Genomic DNA, 26,764 nt, shown 5'->3' on the forward strand with positions numbered 1-26,764 from the left:
TTTCAAAGTATATATATGTCATTTGTGAACATTGAGCAGCATATGCAGGTCCTTTGTTTCTTCTATCTTTTTCTTGCAGAACTAAACATTGAATTTCAGTTCATTCCAATAAGTGATTGGTTCTATTGGAATCGGATCAATGGTCCGGTCCAGTCCACGGTCCCAAGACTAGCCTGTTCGGTCCTAGAATCTAGGAACCGGTCCGGTCCCCTGTTCTTAGGTGGGACCAGACCGGACCGGGAACCGATCATCCCTATTAACGTCCATAGATAAATTACACGAGAGTACTTGACCATCTGTTATCAGTTATATCTTATGGTTGAAACAACTATTTGACCACCATAAATTCCTAGTAAATTATTAATTTCACTGACAATGTACTATTTACACCGCTAAGATTTAGTAGGAGTACTAAATTTGGAAAAAAAAACTTAACAAGTACCATTAGAGGAATAGGGATACAACGACTGTCGTAATTTTCGTCGACGCTCACTTGATGAGAGCCATAACATATTTTTTTATCACTTGAGCGCCACATCGATTAGTAGATAGTTCACCCGAGTGCCTCCGAGAACATATTTTGGTAATTCATGTTGCATGGCTTTTAAAATAAAATGTTGAATCCAATATGACTTTTTTTTTAAAGTAAGTTCAAGTCTAAAGTGGAAAATGGACGAGACGATGTGGCTAATCACTAATGGGACTAAAATCGACGACCCTTCAGCTCCTTCTCTCTCTCACAGACAGAGTCCAATCAACAATAACATGGAAAGGAAGACTGAAGGGAAAGGGAATGACCAGAAACCTCGACTTGGCTGCGGACAGAGAAGCTCTTGATGGACTTGAAGTAATCGATGATGAAATCGACCATCATGTGCACATTGTCTCTCAGTTGTTCTGCATCCGTCGGCTTCAACCCTTCCTTCCTGCATTTGGCAACAACCAAAGCAAAGAACCAAAGGATCAAATTAGCATCACTGGCGCGCGCGCACATATACACATACACTCTTCATCACACATATGAACTCGAATAGGACAAACTCTGGGGTATGTACTACGCATTGCGATCATGACTTGCACAATCATGAGGCATTTCTCCTCCTGCTCTCCATTACAAAGCTCAGAAGGTAATTTTGCCCGTCAAATCGGGCTAGGGTTTGAAGAACATACTTAATTTTGCCTCAATTCGTTAGTTTGGGGCGAACAGATGGGCCAAACCACATCGTTTGGTCCCAATTCATTAATCAACACACTCACTTGTTGACTTTTTTTTGTCGAGGTGTCATGTCAGAAGGTTTAATCATACAAAAGTTTTAGCACTCATGTCCTTATCCCATTATTAGATTGCCGATCATAAGTCACTAACATCGTTCATAAGCTACAACTGATAACTCGATCAATAGTACCAGTTGTCCTGTTTTAACCTAATGATTTAGAATTTCTTATGCCCTCACCAGAATTTTGTAACTATTAGTTATTAAGGAAATTGTGAAAAACTTTTTTTTTGTCTGCCCTATCTCTAACTTTTTTCACTCTCTAACTTTTTCTCTGTCTCTTGCAAAGCACAAGAGTTAAACTCTACACTTATGATATTAGCGTCTTCACTCCCAATCCCTTTATCAGCAGGGATACATGCCTATTGACAATTGTGACAAACTTGTGGTCCTTAAAAAAATACACAAAAAGCTGGCTCGCAAAAGATTTGATCAATGCTAAGATTGTTTAGAATTGGTAGAATTCCCCGAATATGCCGGAAGTGACCACAAAGCTCCATTCTACCCAACTTTAATATTATTTATTCATTATTAATCATTATAGATAGCGTGATCATCTTTCTGCGTCACACCAATCGAAAATGAAATATAACATCATAATAGAGTTCTAGTCGAGAATTTTTTATCCAAAGTTTTTTTTTTTTTAAATAATTCTCCTGGAAACTTACATAAGTTGAATATATGAAAGTTCCTATCTCGTGGGGAACTGAGACTGCACGTTCTTCCCTTTCAATCTGAAGTACCTGCAAATATCGGAGTTCGCTTCCTCATCTGATGACATATATGAACTCATGCCCCCCATTGAAACCTTTCACATGGTCTCGACAAAACTGCAAATTCTAGGCTGACATTTGTGTGTATAATTGCTTATAGTTTGTTGTTTAGGAATGCAGACACAATGCACTTTGTTGTTTTGTTACACTTTCTCCTTTAATGTCTTGTTCTTATGTCATCTTCCATTCACGGACACCCTCCTGATTTCCTTTGCTTGTCGTGTTACAACATCACGAGCTTGACGCTCAAAACTCACTACAACTACTACTAGGTCTTGTAACAGCAATCAGTTACCCGGGATTACGAGAAGTTGTCCTTTTTCCAGGGTTACAGAGAAATGTCCCTCCATTGAAATGAAATGTTTTCCCATGATTTTGACAAAACAGCATGCAGAAGCTGTAGTCTCGTGGATCACATTTGAGCGTGTTTCATTCGGACTGCGTACCTCACTTGCTGTTAGGTCTAAAATTTGATCTCGATACATTCATAACGCTTGACTAATGAAGTGCCATTAACTCTCAGCTCATAACTTATCTTAAAGTACTTTAGTTTTCGTAGGTGCAGTGATGTGCAGTGAGACAGGGACTACTTGAAGTCTGCCTGAGAATCATTCTTTAATTTTGAAGAAGTTATTGAGGGCTAAAAGGATATGCTGAAGAGGGAACTAGGAATCTGCGATAGCTCATCATAAAGAAGGGAAGGTATATGCTGCTGGCATCCGGCATTTTTGACACCCTTACATAATACCATGTCAAAATGCAACCTAACTTCCCGTCGAGGATGAACGCAACGACATCATACGAACTTTAGAATGATTTACTAAAAGGAGGACAATCTTTTACTTGTTTGCATTGCATTACCAATTTGCAATCCTAGTGAGCTTCATTGAAACCCACCTAGTAATTGCTAGAGACTAGCTTAGGTCCTTAACCACACATTGGTTAGTATTAACATCAAGTTTGTTAGACTTTTCAATCTAAAAATTTAAGACTTTAGGTGAAGGAGGCCACATGCATATAAGGTATATGTGTCATCACGTATTTGAGCGATATGGGATTAAATTAAATACTCCTCCTCGCGTGTAAGCCGATCCCTTGTTCGTGTATGACTTGGCTCAGTTATTTGTGAAACAGGCATAGTTCTTATTTTGTGTGAGCCAATTGTTATTAATCCACCAAGAGCTGTTATCATTAATCCACCAGGAGAATGAGTTCAAGAGAGAGAGGAATGTCAAGATTCAAACTCTTGACCCATGATGCTATGATACCACAGTAGTGTTAGAACATTTAAGTAATAAATCACGTGTTAATCTAACAACTCAAGCTTTCAGAACAGTTGGCGGCGATCCCACAAAATCTCACAATTAGAATATCTATTTAAAAACTTAAGCCTTTAGGCAGAGGGATACTACATGTATATAAGAAACATTATAACTTCGTATTTAAGTGATGTGAGATTACATTTAACAAAGTTCATGAAAAAATTACTTTTTTTTATATTCTATCAAAATTTAGAGCTTGTTCAGACTTCAAAAAATTATGAAAAAAATATACGTGAATTTACGAGTCAATAATTAAATCGCGAAAAATTCAATTGTTTAGAATTGAAAAAAAATGCATGCGCAATGAAACTTAAAAGCAATACATAGTAAAAAGTGAAAATTTGATCTCTGCACACAAGCAAGATGGGCTTTCTTTTCTTGCAAAAGAAAGATCTGCCTGGCTGCGAGAACCCGTGAAAGACGAAGATGACAAGATGAGATTTTGAATGTCTGCTTTGTCTAATTGCCATGGCTGCAAACTTTTAAATTCGCAAATACCACTCTGTTTTTTTTTTTCTTTTGAATACGATATCTGCGAATCGCAATGCTGGCGGCGGGCATTGGCTACTGCCCTCTAGGTGGCGCATATTCATATATTATTTTTAAGGTACGGACGTAGGTTTAATCATATCAATTTCTCATGGTACCAAAACAAATCCTAGCCCCCTAGTTAACATCTTTTTCTCTCCCTTGTTTCTTTCATCCTCCGTCGTTGACGCTATATGCCACCACTTCAACCGCGTTCCTCGCCGCCGCCCACCGAGCCACCGCCGACTCTGTCTTTGCCCCCTAATGTCGATAGTAAATTTCACTAAAGCACCTGACTATTGGTTAACAGTTATATCTTATGATCAAAACAGCTATTTGAACACTACAAATTCCTAAAAAATTATTTATTTCGTTGGTAATTTACTAATTACACTGCTAAGAATTAGTTAGGAGTAATAACACTTACCATGTTACAATTAAATTGATGATCATGAATCGGTAAAGTCGTTCGTAAGTTACAACTGATAAGTAACAAACATGTCGGCACAATGATTTAGAATTTACGACCAATTTACATTTTGTGACAAACTTGTGGTCAAGAAGGATGAGTCAGAAAGCTCACTTGGCGAAATATTGGATCATTCTGAGATTGTCTATAAATGCTAGACTTCCCCGAAAGTTACGTTCTACCAACTTTGTTAATATTTATTCATTTTTCTTAATTTATTATAGATAGAGCGATCATGTTTCCGCATCACATCGACCGAAAATAAAATATAATATCATAAAATAAAATAAAATTTGTCCTTGGTATTGAAAAAACCAGAGATGCTTGCTGCTGCCCTGGGCTGAGCGGCAAATTGTTCTATTGATAGCACGTGAAACTTCTTAATATTTTTGTGTTTCTTTTAGGGGCTAATGTCCAAATTGTCTATTTTCTTAATAATTCTCAGTAAAGACTTTTCCTAGAAACTTACGTAAGTTGAATACATGAAAGTTTCAATCCTGTGGTGAACTGAAGTTCCTGCAAATATCGTAGGTCACTTACCTTAGCTGATGATAAGAAATGAACTCACGGCCCCATCGAAACCTTTCCTATGTTTTCGACAAAACTGCAAATGTCGAAATCCTAGGATGACAGTTGAGTGTACTAAACTTAGATTGGATTGCGTATAGGAACGCAAACACAATGTACTTTGCTGGTTCGTTACATTTTCTCGTCCAAAGTCTTTTTCTTATTTCATCTTCCATTCACAGACATCCTCCTGATTTTCTTTGCTTTTCGTATTTCTAAGTCGCCCTTTTTCCATTGGTAAATGCCCCTCCATTGAAATGAAATGAATTCCCCAAGATTTTGACAAAACAGCAAAAGCTAAAGTCGAAATCCTGTGGATCACATTTGGGTGTGTTTCGTTCGGCCTGCATCACATTTATGTTAGGTCTAAGATTTGATTTCGATAATGCTTGAAAATGAAGTGCCGATAACTCTCAGTTCATAAGTGACCTAAAAAAGCTGTAGTTTTCGTAGCTGCAGTGAGGTGCAGTGAGATAAGGGCTACCAGAAAGTCTGCCTGAGAATCATTCTTTAATCCGAATAGCTATCGAGGGCTAAAGGAGATGCTGAAGAGGGAAGGGATATGCTGCTGGCAAAATTCCTTGAGATGTAAGCAACGACATCATACGAACTTTCGAGATGGCAAGAAAGTCACACATCCTTGTGATGAGGAACTTTGGCAGCATTCTTGACTTCAATGACATCTGTGACTTGTTCCAACGTTAAGCCAAAAAAGTATAGTACAAAAACGTTACGTCTTTATTTTTCGAATATGATCCAATTCCATTGATTAACTTCCCATCTAAATTTTTTGCTTTTGAAAGAGACAGCAGCGTTGAATCGTCCACTTCGGCAGGAACTTTGGCTGCATCCGCAAGTCGATGTATAAGAAGAGAAGATCCAACAGAACAGAAAATAACCGAGGAAAAATACTTCTCTGCTTCAGATTTTTACACACTCGGGAGACGGCACGGCAAAGAATCGTCCATGGATACCCAAGGTGGTTCGTTTTCGAAACCTTTGCAACCATTGACAGGTATGTTCAGCTCTTTCATTTGGTGTTCTGATTTGATCCCACAAGGCAATAAAAAAGTTACAGAAAGTTTTGCTTTATGGGTCATAATTTCGAAGTAATATCAGCAATATCATGGATAGTTAATGTATTGAAAATTGCGATGTTTCTTTGTTTTATTGTTTAACAAGTGTCTATTACAAAATCCTTACTAAAAAAGAAGAATAATTTGCGCAGAAACCGAGGGAACTTTGGTACGATTCTTTTCCAAAATTCTCAATAAAAATTAGTTTTGTAGAAATTATGGTTCCCGTGCTTTGGAAATTTGAACCTATAACCGAAAGTGACTAAAATTGACATTATCTTTTGTACAATGATTGCTTTAAATACTACACCAAACATGTTTTTATATTTATCATTCTTGTTGAAACTCATATTTTTTGCTCGCCGGATATATTTTCAAGAAAATACATATCTCGAAGAAAACTCATGATCTTTGTTAAGTTTAACGTTAAATTTTTTTTTGTTTAAAAGTTTATTATCTAAGCTTCGTACAAAAAATTCCATGCAATAAATGAGCCTAATATGCATGTATATATGATCTACATACAAAGTGTAATTAATTTTTCTAAGTTTATTTATGTTCATTTCTTCTTTGGTAACAAAGAGGTACACGTAGACGTGAGTTCAGGAGGCACATCAACTGATAAAGCTTCCCAAGATGATTGCCGACCAACTAAAGGTTTGTCATTGAGCTTTTAATTTTCTTTTTTCATAAATTTGAAGCTTTATGCATTTGGACTTTTTTTAATCCGAAAATTCACAGCATAAAAATTCTGACATATAAGTTCAAATAGAAAATTTTAAAATCTGAATGATATCTTGACTAATTATTGAGAAAGGCCAAAAAAATATTTTATTACTTCACAAGAGTAAATGAACGCACTCAAAGAAAAAGGTATGTTGATTGCCGAGTAAACGAACGCGCCTTCACTTGCATCTGTGTTTCATCAAAACTTTGAACAGCTGCAATGGTTACACTTTAACCTTAAAAATAAGAAGTGCGAAAGCCTGAGCACTTTTAATGTGCAATTTTTGCAGTCCTGCCAACAGCGGAGGTCAATGAAAAGTATCGGCCATTGTTTGAAGCCGTAGTGAAAGGTGATTGGAAAGCTGCCGAGAAAATCCTCGATGAAGATCGCGAAGCAATGACGGCCAAAGTTATGACCATCGGAGAAACATCCACCACTTTGCTCGATGTAGCGGCTATGGTCGGACAAGATCAATTGGTCGAGAATCTGGTCAAGCGCCTCCCTTCTGAATATAATGTCATCATTTTCATGAGTGCCCTCTACCATGCTGCCCGAAGAGGAAGAATAAGAATGGTTAAGGTATTATTAGACAGAGTTGATGCTAAGTCTGAAAGTGTACCCCGTGCCCTGTCGATGGCTACTTCATATGCTCCTATGCAAAAGGAGGTTATCTGGTACCTCGCCAGGCGTGCAACATCTGCCCCGGATTATGATACCATGTCCTGCCTTATCATGGCCGGCCATTTGGGTAGTCTTTCACACTCACTCATCTTATCTCATTTTCTTCATTATTTACTTGAATTGACATTTTTGTTCGTGTCCCAAAAGACATAAGCTTGTATTTAGCTCGCCGATACCCAGGCTTAGCGACATTCGAAGATACCGAAAACAGTTGCCTGTTGGGAGACTTGGTGAAGATGAGGTCTTACTTCTGTAGCGGAGCTAGACTCAATTTTTGGGAAAAATTTATCTAGAGATGTAGGTTCTTCTTGTGCTTCTTTTGATAGATACGTAAAATTCGAGCAACTCTATTCACATGGTGTTTACTCTTATCTGTTCCCATTTTTAGGTATCCCTCTTTGCTTGGTTGATACATCACTTGGCAACTCCAAAGACACGAAGATGGCTCGAGGTACTAAGGGCGGGAAATACGAGATCGCTATTTTAGCTTTAACCTTCCTCTTATCCAACTTATTTAGATGAAATCAATCTTGACGCTAATTAGAACACTGATGCATTGTGCTTTTAGCATCAACTTGATGGTCCCATGGGCATTTCCGTTAGTCTGCTTAATGGATGGACTAACACAACAAAAAAACATATCATTCTGGATCTAATTGACAAAAAAGTTAAGGGACAAGGACTACATCTATGTATGCACGTCAATATCTAAACCATGATGTAGAATTATTAGGTCATTCGACAAGTCTTAATGTCAAATAGCCAAGTAGAATTATCGAGAATTGTAGACTTGGATTTCAATCATAGAAGCATTATTAGATATATTTACATGTACAATTTTCATTTCATATGTGTGATATGTATTTTTTGTTCCTCATCAATTCCCAATTTGCTGACATGATTCCTCTCCTCTTTGTGGTGGTAGCATTAACACTAAAGTGGTTCAAAATATCACTCTGGAATCTTGCCACAAAATCAGGTACACGAGCTGCCATAGTATACAACTTCTATCCCATATTCCTTGCATCCAAGACAGAGAAAGGACCTTATATCATCCATGGATAGAGATCTCTAAATTTAAAGTGTAAATCATTAGTTTCAGTAAAAGTACAAAAAAAGTCATAACCTATTATATTGGTACCAGTTCAGTCCTAAACTTTTCAATTGAATCAATTTAGTCATAAACCTTTTTATATTGGTACCAATTCAATCTATTCGACCAATTTAGGTCAGAAATTGATGGCGTGGACGCTGGTCATCTTACGTGGTACGATAAGTGCTGACGTGGACATTTTTAAATAATTCTTCAAATTTTTATTAATTTTTTTATTTTCCCTTTTCTTTTTTTCTTTCCTTCCTCTTCCCTCCACCAGTCGCCAACCTCCACAATGATTGACGGAGGCCGTCGGCGACCGGCGAGGGCGAGGGCGAGGGCCGGGACGCCCTTGCTAGCCACAAGGGAGGCCGGCCCTCTTCGGCCTTTGGCGAGGGCTGGACAAGGCCGCCCCTCGCCTAAGGCCGGTAAGGGCTGGCCTCGCCATCTGGGTGAGGCCACCCCTTGTTGGCCTCATCTAGCCCTCGCAATCAATCCTAAACCTCATCGCGAGGGCTAGACGAGGCCGGCGAGGGCGTCCCAGCCTCGCTGAATCTGGCAAGGGGCGGCCTCATCTAGCCCTCGCCCTCATCGGCCATCGGCGACCTCTACCAGTCAATGTGGAGGTTGGCGACTGGCAGAGGGAAGAGGAAGGAAAGAAAAAAAGAAGAAGAAAAGAATGAAAAGAGAAGAAAAAAAGAAAAGGGAAAATAAAAGAATAAATAATTCGAAAAATTATTTAAAAATGTCCACGTTAGCACCAATTGTACCACGTAGGACGGCTGGCGTCCACGTCAGTGATATTCGGCCTAAATTGGCCGGATGGACTGAATTGGTGCCAATGTGAAAATGTTTAGGACTAAATTGGTTCAATTAAAAGATTTATAACTAAATTGATACCAACGTAGATTTATGACTTTTTCGGTACTTTTGCCCAATAGTTTTGGTATATCCCTATAGCTATTTATATGGATCGGCTCTTGATTTGTGTATTACGATACAGTTCGATTTGACTCAATTCAAAGTCTAAACAATATGTATTCATTAGGTGAATTTGTAAAGATACTTAAACGAAAATAGATTTATCGATCAGTTGCTAAATCTAACCATTTCTTTTAAAAGAATTGGTTTTTCCTCATGACGTTATGTGTGTTCATTAATAGATCCATATGTTCTAATCATTTGATTTTCAAGCCAAATGAAGTCTGTTTTCTTGATTAATATCTGAAATCCATCATTTTCTTCCTAACTACTATATTTACACAATTACATGCACAAATGTGAAAGGCTTTGAACCTTTTTATTCATCATCGTTGGGAAATTTGCTTGTCTAATGTTATGTGCAGCACCTTTCTTTAAAAGGATTGGAGAGTTGAAGTTGAGGCACATATGCTCGCTTGAATTTGCAAATCTTGCTCTTATCGAGAAGAAGACTCATATGAAAACTCCCGAAATACTCGAATTTTTATTGGCTTCAGGCGTTGTCCTTGACGCTGCATCTCGTGGAATCTCTGAAATTGTTAGTTTATGTCTTAAGCATTTTCCAGAGTTGATGTGGGATGAAAATTTCACAAAAGAACTGATGAAAGAAGTTGTGAGCGGTCGGCATGTTGAGTTGTTTAGACTAGTGAACGTACACTACATTCCATATTTGACTGACGATACATGGACGAAGCACAGCCTAATGAAGGCTGTGATCGAATGGTCACCAAGATGTGTAACCCCAGATGTTTGCGGATCGGTTTTTCTTATGCAGAGGGAACTTCAATGGTACAAGGTCGGTTCACCTTATTTGTTAGCCTTTTGTGCTCTTTAGTTTCATTTTACATTGATAGGCATTTTTTATTTTACCGAAGGTACTGGAAGATAGGAGCGATCCTTCTTCGAAAAGTTTCAAATTGCTAGAAGATCCATTGACAAGAAAAAGGAGAACGATAACACACTGGGAAGTGTTTGTAGAACAACGCCAAGATTTGCTCAAGGAGGCTGGGCAATGGATGAAGAACACGTCATCAACCTGTAGCATCGTCGCGACTATCATCATCACGGTAGCTTTCGCTGCAGCTTTTACAATACCTGGAGGCAACGACGGTAGTACGGGGATCCCGATCTTTCTGAAGAAGGGGTCGTTCATGGTATTCGCGGTTGCAGATGCTCTCGCTCTCTTCTCCTCAGTTACCGCCGCCTTGATGTTCTTGGCTATCTTAACTTCACACTATGCAATTGAAGATTTCCTCCACTCACTACCGAGAAAATTGATACTGGGTTTCACTTTTCTCTACCTCTCTTTGGCCTTTATATTGGTGGCGTTCAGCTCTGCTCTTTCCATCGTCCTGAGCGAAAGATTGAAGTGGATTTACATCCTAGTTACTTTATTGGCTGCCTTCCCTGTCGTACTGTTCGCAATCCTACACCTTCCATTGTGCGTTGAAATGGTCGAATCCACCTTTCGGTCTCCCCTCAATCGTTGCGTGAAGAATATTTGGAAATGATCTCTGCTATTATTGGACAAGGACACCTGCGATGTCATCTTTGTTTGCACTTGTTACTGTGCTTGAAATTTGAATATGATGGTGATTACATGTTTTAAGACTATTTGAAGTGTGACATCTGACATACTTATACTAAGTCAAGTGCACGCTGTGTTATCCCCCAAACGGTGAGCAAAGGTGAACCCAAATTTTCAATGAATTGGCAACGTGGTGATCAATATTCATTAGTGTTCATCCATTCAAACAAAGCAATGATCCCCGCAAATTCTGTATGCTACAAAAGATGGTGCCCCAACTAATGACCTGACATAAGGAACTTTTGATGTAGCAAGCCGAGCAAACAAATTTCAGTTCAATGGAAGCTTTAGCCTTCGAAACCAGTCTTCACCCACTCCTCATACTTGCACCTCATCCTCTCATCCAACTCTTTGGCTTCGACGTCTGCCATCTTAGCCATGTTGGCCGTCGATTCCTCCTTCACTTTCGCGATCCTCATGCTGCGTTTCTTCTCCACCGCGTCCTTATATACGCCCAACCCTCTGTACTCCCTATCCCAGCAACTGTACGAAGTTGGGGGTTATTGTAAAGAGAATTATGGGCGCGAAAGATGCTGCGGAGAGGATGAACAATTTTGGGAATGAAAGAGAACTTCTCAACTTTACGGCAAACATATTCACCTTAACATGAAAATCTGCTTTGTCTAATTGCCATGGCTACAAACTTTCAAATTTGCAAATACCACCTTGCTTTCCGATGAAAATTGCCCGAAGGATTACATTAGAATTTTGCACAAAGGTTTAAGACTAAATTGGTAAATTTAAAAAGTTTATGACTAAATTGGCATCCATACGATAATTTTAGGACTGATTGAACAATTTCCCCATATGTATCTTATGTACACAGTGTATCTAACATACATATCCATGCATTTCGAATTCCATGAAGTTACATATTTCAAATTTTCAGTTCGTTTCTTTAAACTTTTGTAAGTACATGATGATGTCACTTGGCATTTTCCAAGTATGTACTTGGGTTTTCTCTGTATTGTTTTTCTCTTCATTGTATTGTATTTTTGGACAAATTTATCATAAAAATAATTTACAGCAATTCAGTTTCTTGATTATTTTAAGTGAAAATGAAACGGACCCCACTATTTCCTTATGGTGACTTAATGTACACTTAAGATCTCCAAAATTATCCGGTTCAAATTTCATTTTTCTGTTGTGGCTAGAAAATAATCTCTAGCCAGATAGAACTAAACTTCAATATAAGAAGAAACAAATGAAGAGGAATGGTGGCACCAATTTTATCAAGTTCTATGCGACTCTTAGCAAACCATCATATACATATATATATATATATACATATATATATAAGGGTATTTAAATTTCAGGCCTGGGATTTTGAAATGAAATCAAAACATATCCTTTTGCCTAATGTTTTAGTTTCAATTCCTTTTTCAAAAACTTTAAAAGGTTGTATTAAATTAATAAAAGGTGATCCCAGAATAACATTTTGTTTGATATTTTTAACAAGAAGAAAAGGAGTTTCATAAGAAATTTGGTCTTTCATCACTTCAGCTTCGGGGATTTTAAAGCTTAAATTTAGCTTATTCCCGGATGCTGATTTGAGGGACTGGGAAGTTTTTTCAAAATATTTGGTTGGTATAAGACCTTCTTTTATACAATTGAGATCTGCACCAGTGTCAAAAAGGGTTGTTGTTTTCAAAATAAATTCATTATGGACTTTTATAGTAATATTAATAATCCATTTTCTGGTTGTTATTTCAGAAAGCATCAAAAGGAAGTTTGTATCAGAAGGAGAAGGGAATTCATGATTTTCATTTTCTTCAAAATCTTCTTCCTTTTGTTTTCCTTTTAGAGTCTTCATTTTAATATCTAAAATTTCTCGTTGCATAATTATATGAGCAGCTTTGAGATTTTGGATTTCTTGCTTTTGTTTATTGATTTCGTGATTAAGATCACTTATAAAAATAGGTTTAAAACTTGTTTTCTTTTCCTTACTAAGTATGGTAGAAATATTATAAGGATTATCAGAATGGAAAACTGGCTTGGAATTTTGGAAATTATTTAAATATTTTATTTTTGTTTCCGGATCAGTGATTTGATCAATCGTTTGCAATAGAATTTCTTCTTCTTTTGTTAAAACATTTATTTCAAAATCGGTGGCTTCTTCATCTTCACTTTCTGAAGTCGATGATGAAGAGGTTTCTAAATCACAAATTTGAAGACCTTTTTCAAAACTAGATTCATCAGAAGAACTACTATCAGTCTCAGCCATTATTTGGTTGAGTTGATTAATAGTTTCTTCGTCCAAACCTAATTCATTAACCCTTTTGCTAATTTTACAATATCGAGAAGTGTGGCCTTTCTTGCCACAATTATAGCAAGTAATGTTTTTAAAATTCTTTCTTGGTTTCTTGTTTTTATCAAAACTTTCATTCTCTTTTTTCTTAGAAAACATTTTATCAAATTTCTTCTTATAAGATTTCTTTTGATCCTTTTGTTTAGAAAAACATTTTCCTGAGCATTTGGGTTTTTCAAAAGATTCAAAAGATGGGTCATACTGGGCACAAAAATCTCCTAATCCTTTGTTAGAAAGCTTTTGTTCCTTTTTTATCTGTTTTTGAAGACGAATGTTGGTACATAATTGTGTTCCTATTTTATAAACATAAGAGGTTAATTCACCATAAGAAAGATGGTCATATGGAATTTGATTCCCATATTCTTCTCTTATCTTATTGCGAACTTGTTCTCCTATGAGTTTTGGTAAACCGGCAAGAAATTTTTCTTTCCAAAATAGTTGGTTACAATCTGTTCTTTGGAAAACTCTTGATAAAAATATTTCTTTATATTCCCTAAATTCTCCTAAAGATCTACATTTCATATTGGATAAAAGATCTTGGTTTTTATCAAGAATATGAGAAGGATCTCCTAGAAAATGTTGGGATATAGAGAATATCAAGGTATTGACAGCATCTTGAATGGGTTGGTCATTCTCATCAACTATACTTTGGCCAAAAGGGTTAAGTTTATAAGCATTTAAAATTTGGGATCTTTGCTCATCATTCAGGTAGTTATCCCACCATCCTTTGAGCTGGCCTGTAAATCAAGCTATTAAAAGATAGGCAACAGAATGATCATAAGTGTCAGGAATAATTTTATAAGTATTAGCAAGCATAATCATTTGAGTCGGAACGTTTATGAGGTTTTGTTATGAAACACCATCTGTATTCCATTCATAAATTGCACCAGAAGAATATTTGTTTTGGGTTTTTGAAAAAGTTTCTTCTGTAAGAATGTCAGGAGGAGAAGCACGAGAATAATATAATTTTTTAGGGTCTTTCCAACTGATATGATTTATTTCAGGAATTGATTCTGTATCAGATTTATCCAAAAGATTGATTTGATTAGAGGATATTTCAGAAAGCATCAAAACGAAGTTTGTATCAGAAGGAGAAGGGAATTCATGATTTTAATTTTCTTCAAAATCTTCTTCCTTTTGTTTTCCTTTTAGAGTCTTCATTTTAATATCTAAAATTTCTCGTTGCATAATTATCTTAGCAGCTTTGAGATTTTGGATTTCTTGCTTTTGTTTATTGATTTCGTGATTAAGATCACTTATAGAAATAGGTTTAAAACTTGTTTTCTTTTCCTTACTAAGTATGGTAGAAATATTATAAGGATTATCAAAATGGAAAACTGGCTTGGAATTATATAATTATTATTAAAAAAAACCATTTTGGGACAAGATCTCTATAAAAGGATGCATAAGGGAGGGAGAATAAGCAGGCTTTTCCCACTACCATTGGTTCCCTTGCCCCCTTGCTCTCTTGCTTCCCTCTTTCTCTCTAGCTCTCAAGTGCTTTCCCCCTCCTCATCCATCTTGGATCACTTCTCCCGCAACCTCCATCTCTAGTCTTCTCCATCTTCTTCTTCTTTTTCTTCTTCTCACCTCTCTACCTGAATCATCAAGATCACCAAATCACTTGTATCACAAGATCACTACAGCTTGTAATCATCCGATCACGATCACTTGTAAGTATTTTTATTTGAATAAAGAGATCACCAACCTATTCATGGTTAGTTAATCATTTTATAATTTCAATTGCTATCCTCTAATATTAGTGGGATCTCCATTCTTGTGGTGAGGTTTACCCCCTTGTGGATGATCACATTGTAATTATCTTTCTTGTTTACTAGTCCGACGGGATCTCTCATTACGAGGGCCACATTGTGATTTATTATGTTAATCCATACCCCACTTGAGAGTGGATTACCCCTCTAGTGGATGGTTTTATTAAGTTAATCCATACCCCGCTTGAGAGTGGATATCCCCTCTAGTGGATGGTTTTTATTTTATGCGTTATTTTACTTTACGTTTTATATATCACTCTTGCTTTACATATAATCTTTCATGCTTCCCATTTTATTTAGCTTCATATTATTTGCAAGTATACAATATATCATTTTAGCCATAAGAATCACAACAAGGTTCATAGGTTACTTTGATTACATTTTAGATATTGAAGTAACTGAACTTTTTCATACTTATTTTAATAATCATAAACGTAGACGTTTATATTAAAATCACACAAAATCCAATAATCCATAAATTTATTGAATACTTCTTCATTTAATTCTTTTCTATTTATAGATCTCCAATCCGGAGGGTTGCATGGTATATATATAGATTCCGTTTGTTTCACGGAAAATTCAAGATTTGGAAAATATTTTTCGAAAAATGATCGATTGTATCGTTTACAAAAATGAATACATGAAAAGTATTGCTATCGCCATAACAATAGCTAGGCATAAATTATTGTCGATAATGATGATATTTTCTGTTGACTAATTTTTCTAAGTAATATAACCAATCATTTTTCAAAAAATATTTTTCAAATCTTGAGTTTTCTGTGAAACAAACACATCCATAATCTCCTAAAGGATAACTAAGACACAACAAGTAGTAAGTCGAAAACCAAAACATAGTCGGGACAAACCGCTAAAGATAGCAATTATCAGACATTAATTTTAAGTTTTAAGAGGATTTATTATTTCCATCAACCTCTTTAAAAATCAAGCTTTTCAAACTTCGCCGATGGCTCTGATTTTAGGGGTTTGGTAAAGAGATATTCAACTTGATCTTCACACGGACCACATCGAATCCCTATCTACATCTCGAGAATTAAGTTGTCATATGTAATGGTACTTGATATGGATGTGCTTGATCTCAAATGGAAAAATAAAACTTCTTCGACAATGTCAACACGAGCTTGTTATGACAAAAGACCATCGTCGGACACTTCAACTCGTGTTGGAAAGTGTTATAAGTATTTGTAAAAACCACAGTTTGAGCAACATTCCTAGACGCAGTAAACAAAACCCGAAGGGCAAAACGAGCGGGCCTAAGCAAGCAATTTTCATCTTGGGCACGACCTATCGAGATTCGATCGATATCATGTAGAATCTTCGACAAATTTTAAGCGCGAGCGGACCCAGGCAAAATTCTTTAGATCCAGTACTAGATCCGACGTGCCCATCGATCAAGTATAGTTAGCAGCAATATACGTTGACAATGCCACAGCTTTTTATTTCTTAGAAGAGCAGATCGGGACAAAATGGCGAGTCAACTCGTACCAGATCATGACGGGAGCGTTTCCGTTTCAGGTGCAGATTCTTTGGGCTTTTGGGGCCTCTTTGGAGAGCCCAAATTTAACAACATGAGACCAGCAACATAGGTATTGCCTATTGATGAAGTGTTTAATTTTTTCTAATTTTTTGAAAAAAGCATAAGAAAAAGGTTGAGAATTGAAGCGACATGACATCTCCACCCTCGCGTTGGACCCGAAATTAGATATTAAAATGAAATTTGAGTGATGGTTTTTTGAATGGCAAAAGTGTCTTTTCATTCACTTCTCTTTTTTCCCTAAATATGACATTTTCAAAAATCCTTTCTTTCACCTTTCTCTTTTTCTTCACCATTGCAATTCGTCCATGCTTCCCAGGCTAGAGTGAGGTGCTATGAGTGATCTGAAACATTGGAACAACTTATGATGCTAACTTGGTGAGGAAATGTGAATGTCTACCTTGTTTAATTTTCCATGTCTGCAAACTTTTAAATTTGAAGATACCTCTCTATATTTTGTTTTATTAAATTTAAAATAGGGCTCGGATCATTTTGGCTATTGCTCTCTAGGTGGCGCTTTTTCGTAAGTGATTTTTGAGGTGCACTGTAGGTTTAATAACATCTTCTTCTTTTTTCTCCTATGTTTCTATCATCCCCTAACATTGGTGTTGTTTGCCACCACCTTAACTGTGTTGCTTGCCGCCATCCGTCGGAGCCACCACCAATGTCTCTCTCTCTCTCTGCCCCTTTTATCTATGGAAGGAAGCCAAACACACTGGTGGTCAAGGTCGTCGACGTCGACCGGCGGGGCTCAAAGGTCATTGATCGCTTGTAGTCTTAATTAAGCCATTAAATAGTTCTAATCGACGCGATTTGGCCACTAAATACCATTTTTTGTCCCCATCAGAAACTATGCTTCGGCTCAATTAATGGCGTGCCTCCACCATGCATATGATAATTCTACTTTCAACTAGATATCTGCTGATTTTCAATCCTCATACCACGCTCAAACGGTTCATTTTTACCTCTGAAACTACTACAAGCCCCTATGTCTCTACTGTCTTGATCATTTTGCAGAATCTTGCAAGTTTTGCCATCATTTTTCTTGTAACTAATGAGCAACCTGTATATTCAGATATCAGTGATTGGCAAGAGAACCAAATTAATGCAGAGGAGAGCACATTACAGTTTGCAAGCTTGATGATAGAAGAAAACCAACTGGTGTCATCGACATTTTGCCTTTCAGACTGCAACAGGTTTTCTGAGATAACATGCTCTGATGCCAGGTACAAATGAAAGCAAAAAGGACTCAGGAATATATTTTCTCCACGACGTTCTGATCCGAATAACAAAGTATACTGCCAGTAATCAAGCAATGGCACATAATGGAAAATGTCTGGACAGCACATACTGAAAAGCTTCTTTGCAAGCCCTTCTCTAGCTCTCTCTCAAAAATCATCGTGTTGTTATGCCTGGTTGGTTATGATCAATGGAAGCGGATACGCTCAAAACATTTAAACACGAAATAAAAATGCTTCTGCACAAATTTTCACCCAGTATTTACACAAAAGAAAGAGTTACACTTGGACTGAGCTACGACGGTCCTTTCCCACTTTTTTGCCTCTTTTCTTCAAGTCCAGCTGCTTCATTCAACATGTCCACAGCATCTTTGTGCATGTCCAGCTTGGCAAGAGCGACTGATTGCATGAAAAATGCAGTAGGCCATTCTGGATATATCAATTGAGCTTGCATTGCATCTCGAAGGGCAGCATCTGGTTGATCACATAGGAGGTAGCATAAACTCCGCCTTGCAAATACAGTTGGAGAGAGCATCGTCCCCACATCTATAAACTGTATTAACAAAAAAATCAGAGAAAAAATGGAATCGGAACGCAGAATTTAAGATTTATCTGGACCTCTCCATTCAGCAGAAATACAATAAAAATCTACTTTGAGAACTTACTAGGAGATATTATATCTAGCCTTAAGTTCTTTACTGAAAATTCTGGGAAAAAAAAGAACAAAAAATAACTAGGACAAGGGAAAATCAAAGTTAAAAATGACTGAGGAAGCTAATCAATTGCCCCAATTAAAAATTAGAGCAACCCATGAATAGCTATACTTCACATGTGCTCGCTGAAAACTCACTTTTTTCTCTTTGTTGATCTATTACCAGTGAGAAAAGAGTGAAAGGGTTCTCAACCTGGAGCTAACTAACTAGGAACATAAACCAATAACCAATGGACAAAATCTATGCCAAATAGAGTGTGGCACAGCATGGAGTGGACTAGCTGAACAAGAGAAGATATTTAACATTCAAGCATTATATATCAACATCCAATCAATAGAAATTATGCCTGATTGAGATGAAAATCATAGTCAAAGCATCTCGATTTCCACGTGATTACTTCAGAAGAAGATATAATTATACAGATGTGTGATGGAGTTCACCTGAGAGTAACAGTCAATGGCAGTCTTGAAATCTTTGTCACGGAAGGCGTAGTCTCCACGCTTTCTTGCTTCCAGCATATCTTTCATCTGTTGTGTCCACTCTTGGAAGGACAACTGACCAAATCCAGAATAAATATTAGCACATAACTCTCAGAAAGGGTACAAGATTGCCTTTGCAGAAGTGAAGTACCTCATTGGTTCCTTCATCATCTCTGTAGTGTGCATTGACCAAGATCCCGTGGATTGCTGTGAGATCCATCCTTGAGCAGGCCTCTCCCAATCGTGAAAGACGGGCCTTTAGCGCTTGTGGTATATCCTCCTGCTTGGAAATTCCAAGCATGACATGTGATGGAACCTGCAAATTTAGTATTTTAGTTCATGCCACGGGATTCATGAAGTAATTTGCAACTCTAGGATTTGTCACTGAAAGGATTGAAATAGAAGAAAGTCCACCAGCACCAAAAGTGAAGGGAAAATCCCGATAAATCTTAAATCAGCTTTCAATTGTTCAATGGTCAAGTTGTGAAAGAACGTGGCTTATTGTCGAATGTTAACTTCGAATTTTCTTAGTAGCATACTAAGTACCCAGGTATGACAGTGGCATTTCACAGGGATGAATTCGATAAATCATTGCAATGAGGCCAGAACAGTACATCAAAACGAAAATCACAATTCTTCAGCATGAACTTAATAATAACAAGGCACTTCAATAAAACCAATACCTCATGGTGCCTAATGCATTCTCTTTTGCTACATGTATTTGGGTGTATGCCCCTTCATGTCTAAACAATTTTGGAGAAACTTTCGCACGGCAATTTGCATTTGATCATTCAAAGGAAGCATTCAAGTAAGGATCTAAATGGGAAAAAGACTTGGAGAAGCTATACTTAACATTTCCCTAATTGGAGGCATCTATTCAAACAGCTAATTTAGTTTAATTAGTCATAGTTTTGTAACATAGCAAGAATGCAACTCAAAACGAGAACAGCAGAAGGAACAGGGATGCGTAGAAGAGATGCTCACATCTGATTTGGTTTGTAAAGGAACAAGCGTTGCAACAATGTCCTTTATATTAGGCCGCTCTCTTGGTTCATGTTGCAAACACTGACAGGCAAGATTAACCACCATCGTAGCTTCTTCCATTGAAAACTTACCCACCAAATGTGAATCCGTCAGCTGAATGTTGTTTTTCCCTCGTATCATGTCAAGAGCCTATGTGATGCAGATATACAAGAGTGACAAAACAACTGAAATCATCAATATTGGAGAGTACTTTTCTATTGCTAAGTCGTCATAAAACAAACTACAGTTATTGCATACACCATATATTGAGTAAGAATATATGACAAAACAATTTGCTTAACTAAGGCCGTCTTGTTGGGCTGGCAACCCAATCCATGCAGTTCGCTTTCTAACGACTCATAAACAAAGTGATAGATCTTCTGTAGCAAAAAATAAATTTTGCTCTTTCGTCTAGGTTTTTGCTATTTACTATCCAAGTGTGGCCTGGCCTAGCACTCAAATTTAACTGTTTCTCTGGAAATCAAACTTAAAGGTCTCTCCATCACATATGGCATTAGAAAGAAGAATGGTCTGATTTAAACATACGATAGAATACATAACTTACTTGTGTCTCTATGGAATCTTAACTACAACACTATTTGACCAAGAAAAAGAGTCTTATCTCACTTACATGACTAGGAGGGATGTGCTTCCCGCTTAGCAAATCAAGAAGGATGGTGCCAAAGCTGTAAACAACACTTTCAGGGGTGACCCTTCCTGTCATGTACAAATAAAGGCAGACACGGCTAATAAGATTGAAGCACAAAAGGAAAGATGAACAAGTCCTTCAAGAACAGATATTTTACTGCAGAGCCGTATCTTAATTTCTCGAGATCTCACAAGTCTCTTAGTTTCTGGCTTTCCATCCTCGATCTGCCAATTGAGACTAACCATTTCAAAGATGACAAATCTTATAAAGATCCATACATCTCACTATTAAGGTCCACATGTCTATGTCACCAGATACCGTCCTCACCACAATCAATCCTATCTAGCATTTATCTTCATATTTTCATTTAAGATAAAGCTAATGTTGCCATTTTATCAGCCTAGATGCCTCGTGTAGACTCTATATGTATAAATGCCAAACCGGTGCTATAAGCTTGAAAAAGGGAATAAGTTCATCAAACGTAAATTATGTGCACATATCTGATTACATTCTTTTTACATTCAAACCAAATTTTTTGCTAGTGGTAATATGGGCGAGTATATAGATTTTCACCGATTAGACAACTAAGTTGTTCTGTTAAGAAACTCCTGAATAATTTAACCCATCTTAGCTTCCGAGCTTTTAATAGTCTTGATGTTAAATAAAGTTTGAAGTTAACCTTCAACACTGATAAAAGGATTACAATCTGAATCTTCAAGCTAGAAGGTAAGAAAAATCCTGAAATGGTTAAACATCCCACAACTGAAGCAAAATCAAATGCTTGTTCGTTGCCGGTTCAGCTTAAAATTTCCAAAAGCAAACCCTTTTTATCGTTCCAATTTGAAAAGCCAATATAACCTAAAAAGAACTTAACCGTGCATATCCATGTTCTGACAAGGTACTTTAATTCTTCGAATCATGAACGAAAACACCAATTAATTCACACAGACAGACACTAGCCCCACTATTATATGCCTTCAGATATTTGATAATATGCAGTCAGTATAGGGACCAAATTGCAGAATGGTCGATAGAACAGAATTTTAATCTGGAGAGGGAATATGAGAGACTGAATATAGGAAACCCTCTTATAGAGGTAACAACTTGAATATTACTTTCCATACAAACCAAGTAACATTCTCAAGATATGCCAGACATATTTCTGTCTTCCTAGATGTTACTGGCTCAGAAAAACAGATGCCAGTGCCACAAAAATAAAGGGAATGAAGTAGAAGAATAAGCTCAAAATGGTATCTAAACACAACATCACAATATGTTAAGAAACAATGCAGAACTAAATTCTATGCAAAAGCAGGACATATGTCAAATGAGAAGTCCACCGAAGGAACAAGCAAAAACTTTTGATTCCTTTATAAGAAGGAGACAGCCTACCATTCTTCATATACTCAGGAGGCATATAGGCGAGATTTGTGCTGTAGCTTTTCCCGTCTCGACTATTCTTCATCAAGCCAAAGCATGAAAGACGGGGATCACCATCCTGTTCAATCCATAGTTGCATTATAAAACTTAGTAATGATTGTGATGTAGTTCAGATCTAGGCCACAATGTAACGACAAATTAGAGAAAGGATCACCTCATCAAATAGAACCCTATAGGCATTGAGATCATGGTACAAGGGATGACCTTCATTACTGCAGTATTCTAAGGCTTCTGCGATGTAGAGAGCAACTCGTAGACGCATTGCCCATTCAATGGTTTGGTTTTCCCCTGTCAAGAATGTTCAAAATGCGGCACTCTAAGTTACACAGAGATTCTTAAATGGCCAGGTAGAAGAATATAGAAAAATCTCGGAAGAGGTGGCTCCCTTACTTTAGTGATGTGGATACTGCTTGAGCAAATAAATCATAGCTGGCCACTGACCATTGTAAGTATAAGTGATAATACAGATTATCCTACAAGAGTGTTGTTACAATTCTGTTTCTAGCAAGATATGAGAGGTTTCTACTTCTGCCTCTATGACAAACACAAACGATACAGTATGTGAATTTTCTAGCCAACCATTGTGAGGATCAAGCTTCTTCCTTGGATTTGGCTATGGTCTTGGCAAACTATAGAAATCTTGTGCAGAGTGCATTTTCATCTTGTCATTTTGCTTCAAGCAAATGGACTGACGGTAAGGTTTCAGGGAAAATTCCTTACACAGCTATTCCGGTGCAAAGGAAAATGGTGCGAAGAGCTAAATTAAACCAGACATTTCATGTTTTAGCCAATGATTTGGCATATAAAGAGCAACGTAACTAATTGCACGCTCTTTTCATCAGCTTCACAAATTAATCTAAAACACATTAGAATCGGTCAAAATCAAAGACAATGGATCTGACCGTGCTTTCCTCAATAGACACAGAGAAGCATAGAGACTCTAGAATTATTAAGAACACAAGATACCAGCTTTAAATATGTATCAGATGCAGAATACAGATGCAGTATACAGTCTAAGATGCTCGACAGAAACAGGAAGCTCTTAGAGGCGGCTAATTAGCTTTCGGGGGATGCAGCAGCTTAGACATCCTCAGTTGGAAAGCTAGAGCTGAAGACATATTAAATGTTAAACGGGAGTAGAAGCGAAATTTACCGACTTACAATGAAACAAGTGCTTTGCAAGAGTATCATTCGGCATATACTCCGCAACCAGAAGCCTCTCATCGCCTTCACAGCAATATCCAATCAAGTTAGCTAATCTCCTATGCCTCAACTTCCCAACACCCTGTGCCTCCTCCTAACACAATACCAACAAGCCCCATAATATGCACGCACTTCAGTACCACCCAAGAAGAGCTAAAACACAAACAACTAAACCCGAGTAACACCACCAAAATCGAACAAACAAGAAGTAAGGCAAGATCCGACTTCGAGCTCCGGAATACCGCGTACCGCGAACGGCTTCGGGTCGGGCCACGCCAATTTCGCGAACTTCTTGACGGCGATCCACGCGCCGCTCTTGACGCGGCCCTTGAAGACGAGGTTCGGGGCCTTCTCGCCGCCCTCGGAGACGATGAAGTCGGGGTTGAAGCCGGCGGTGGCGGACTTAAGGTCCAACAGCGAGAACTCGGAGAAGGTCCGGGCTCCGCCGGGCGCCCCCGGGGAGGCCCCGCCGCCGCCGCCGCCGCCTTGCTGCAGCTGGCGGCCGCGGCCGAAGTGGGGCGGCTGCTGAGCTGGGTGGTCGTTCTCCGGGTGGGTCTCCCTGAGGAGGGATGATTCGCAGCAACCCATGATTGTATTCTCTGCCTGTGAGCTAACAAGCTGTGCTGCTGGAGAGATTGAGGACCCTCATGAAGCAGAGAGAGACAGAGAGACAGAGACAGAGACAGGGAGACAGACAGGGAGAGGGAGAGGTGTTTTCTTGATTCGCTTTGATGGGGGATTGATGGATTCTCTTTTCTGGTACGGGGTGAACAAGTTTAACAGTTGGATCTCTACTTCTGTCCCACTTTCCATTCTCTCTCTGCCCATTGGTTAAGATCTTCCGTTTTGACTTCCCTCTCTCTCTCTCTCTCTCTCTGTCTTTCTCCATCTGTGTTACCATGTTTGATTCTTTGCAGGGGCCATGATTGCTATCATTCATCTCTCTGCACTGTTATTATTACCCCGTGAGTGAAAACCGGGGGTTGTCGTGAATGAATTGGAAACGATGAGCGGCTTTTGAATCTTTTGTCAAGCAAAAGATAAGGAAGATTTAGTGTCGGCTGTCTTCTCGCCCCGCCTCCTACGACGTGACCCGGAAAGTGTGAAGTTAACGAGGCCGTCGCCCTAATCTTATCAAGATATCGGTCGCCAAAAAATCTCTGCAATTGGGCGTCGTAATGGGACGACGCAACACGAATCATCGAGTGTTCATTCGCGACCTAAAACGAACTCGTGACCTTGTGAAAGACAGGTGAACTATTTACCACCGGGCCGACCATTTGAGTGGTCGAATGGCTTTAGATTATTAACTAATTACGGCACTTGCGATCCCATTTTCATTTTTTTTTTGGAGGGGGCACAAAAAGACTGGGAAGGACTTAATTTCTTTGATCAGATTATGAGGTAGGGGGATGACAAGAGCTGACCGCGAACCGGACGATTAGGGTTTGACTCTCGGTGGAATCAAGGGTTGCCTAACTCGAGACCTTGTCTCGTTACTTTGACTTTAGAAATTATCGAGAGAGTCTTTTCGCGTAAATAACACGGAGATTCAACAAAGCAAACATCAACAACTCCAAATTCCACCAAGATTTGTTTCGATAGTATTGCAAAATTCAAAAAGATGTGGGTATAGAGTTTGTGGATGTACGCGATAATTTTCTAATTTTTCTTCTACTGCACGACACGCCACCTCGCCCGTCATGTTCTTACCGAACAGAATCGTCCACCATTTAGCCAACCAAAGCTACGGAAGCTCGAAACCTGGTCAAGGTTCTTCTTGCCATGCTATGAGAGCTTATCGAAACCCATTTATCCAACTCCTCTCAAGTCAGCTCGATTCGAATTAATCTTAAGAAGCATGCCCTAACTTGTCAAGGTACCACGCATGCATTCACACCCTATTGCGGTTGCTAGATTTTCTTGGATATTCAGACATTTGAGAAGGAACAATCATGGAAAGCTGGTGGTAGATGCAGAGATAGTCCTATTGTAGGCACTAAAAAAAGAGGGAGAGAGAGAGAGAGGGGGGGAAAGGGTAAGGTGTTGCTTCATTTTTAGGCTGCACTTTGAATATTTTATAGCGTGGATAGAATGGAATTGGAAGCATATATTCTGTGCCAGCAACTAGGTGTGGCCTATGAATCTGCCTGTTTGTAGCACACCCAGCATTACACCCCACTTGTTGTCACGGGGCAGTATTGTATAGTGTAGATAAAATTGAATCGATAGAGAAGTCGTCACAACCATGTAGGGTAGGCATAAATGAGCTTTTCGACCGAAAAAAGTATGGTGCCCAATAGGCAACTAAAGGTTTACTTAAGAAAAAGTGTCGGGTCATGACCTAGGATGCACCGACACGGTATTTGAGCGTCGGAAGCGGTGTCCGACACGCGGTCAACGCGCCGGACACGCCGGCGACACGCGAGTCGGGAATCTGGCACGCGATTTTCGACACGCACGGGTTAATTTTACAAATTTCCAAAAATTTAGGGGTCAAAATGTAAATTTATAATAAAAAAAAAGTAAAAAAAGTAAAAAGAAAAGCAGAGAAAGCTCGATTACTTCTGTCTGCCCTAAGCTTCTTTCCTCCGCTGGATCTCCTCAAGACCCTTTCCTCCGCCGTGATTGCTTTTCTTGAACGTTTTCTTGCATCTCGCTTTTCGCTGGGTACCGTCTGCTCCCCACCCGCCACCAAATTACCCTTCGGCGCTGCCGCTTGAGGCCTACCCAGGGCCTGTGCCGCCGCCGCCTCAACCTCCCTTCGAGGGGTACCAGCGATATTTCGCAGGAGGGTATCCTCCGCCGCCGACGTCGTCTCCTCGTTACCCCACCACCACCGTCGCAGCCGACGTCGTTCCCCTTTTGCAGTGCTGGTAATGATCGCTCTCTTTGTGTAGTTTCGGTCATTTTGCCCCTTTTCTTTTTGTACCTTCATATGTATGTTTCTTTTCGAAGAGGCCTCTGCCTCCTCTGGTTGTGATCCCCCAGAGGGAGGATTGCAAGTCTGAGAAGTCTAGAATACAAGACATGCTGCCTCTATTATCCGGTTTTGAATAGATATTAACAAATGGTGGCTTAATGTTTTTACTGTAAATTCATTTTAGGCTCCTTTTTTCTTATTATTTATTTATTTGTGGATTTGAATCAAATTAATTTATCATGTATATATAAAAATTTATTTTTTATATACAACGTGTCGCAACGTGTCGGAATTCTGTATTTTTGAGAAATAACGTGTCACGTGTCGTGTCGTGCCATGTCGCGTGTCACGTGTCGCGTGTCGGTGCTACTTAGGTCATGACACA

General features: G+C 38.5%; 1 protein-coding gene and 1 pseudogene across 1 annotated transcript; one reads left to right on the forward strand and one right to left on the reverse strand.

The window, feature by feature from the left end:
• Positions 1 to 5,843: 5,843 nt before the first annotated feature.
• On the forward strand, positions 5,844 to 11,002 carry LOC115681512 (uncharacterized; annotated as a pseudogene).
• Positions 11,003 to 18,059: 7,057 nt separating this feature from the next.
• On the reverse strand, positions 18,060 to 24,270 carry LOC115681531 (serine/threonine-protein kinase BSK1-like). Its single transcript, XM_056308459.1, has 9 exons — positions 23,706 to 24,270; positions 23,415 to 23,550; positions 22,408 to 22,541; positions 22,206 to 22,311; positions 20,796 to 20,881; positions 20,126 to 20,314; positions 19,293 to 19,457; positions 19,103 to 19,216; positions 18,060 to 18,502 (listed from the first exon to the last, which is right to left on the reverse strand). Exons 1-9 carry the CDS (start codon positions 24,042 to 24,044, stop codon positions 18,245 to 18,247), a joined length of 1,527 nt encoding a protein of 508 aa, XP_056164434.1. The 5' UTR covers positions 24,045 to 24,270; the 3' UTR covers positions 18,060 to 18,244.
• Between the last annotated feature and the right edge of the window lie 2,494 nt (positions 24,271 to 26,764).

This window comes from Syzygium oleosum, unplaced genomic scaffold, assembly GCF_021117445.2.
Source record: "Syzygium oleosum isolate NSW1041296 unplaced genomic scaffold, Sole_v2.1 Sole_v2.02, whole genome shotgun sequence".
Taxonomy (NCBI): Eukaryota; Viridiplantae; Streptophyta; class Magnoliopsida; order Myrtales; family Myrtaceae; genus Syzygium; species Syzygium oleosum.

Excerpts from the sequence above, each read along its gene's own strand:
- LOC115681531 (XM_056308459.1), bottom strand. The coding sequence starts at position 24,044 with ATGGGTTGCTGCGAATCATCCCTCCTCAGGGAGACCCACCCGGAGAAC. Across the intron at positions 20,315-20,795 it reads AGCACATCCCTCCTAGTCAT|GCTCTTGACATGATACGAGG; the intron begins GTAAGTGAGATA and ends TGCATCACATAG. Across the intron at positions 18,503-19,102 it reads CCATTGACTGTTACTCTCAG|TTTATAGATGTGGGGACGAT; the intron begins GTGAACTCCATC and ends TTGTTAATACAG.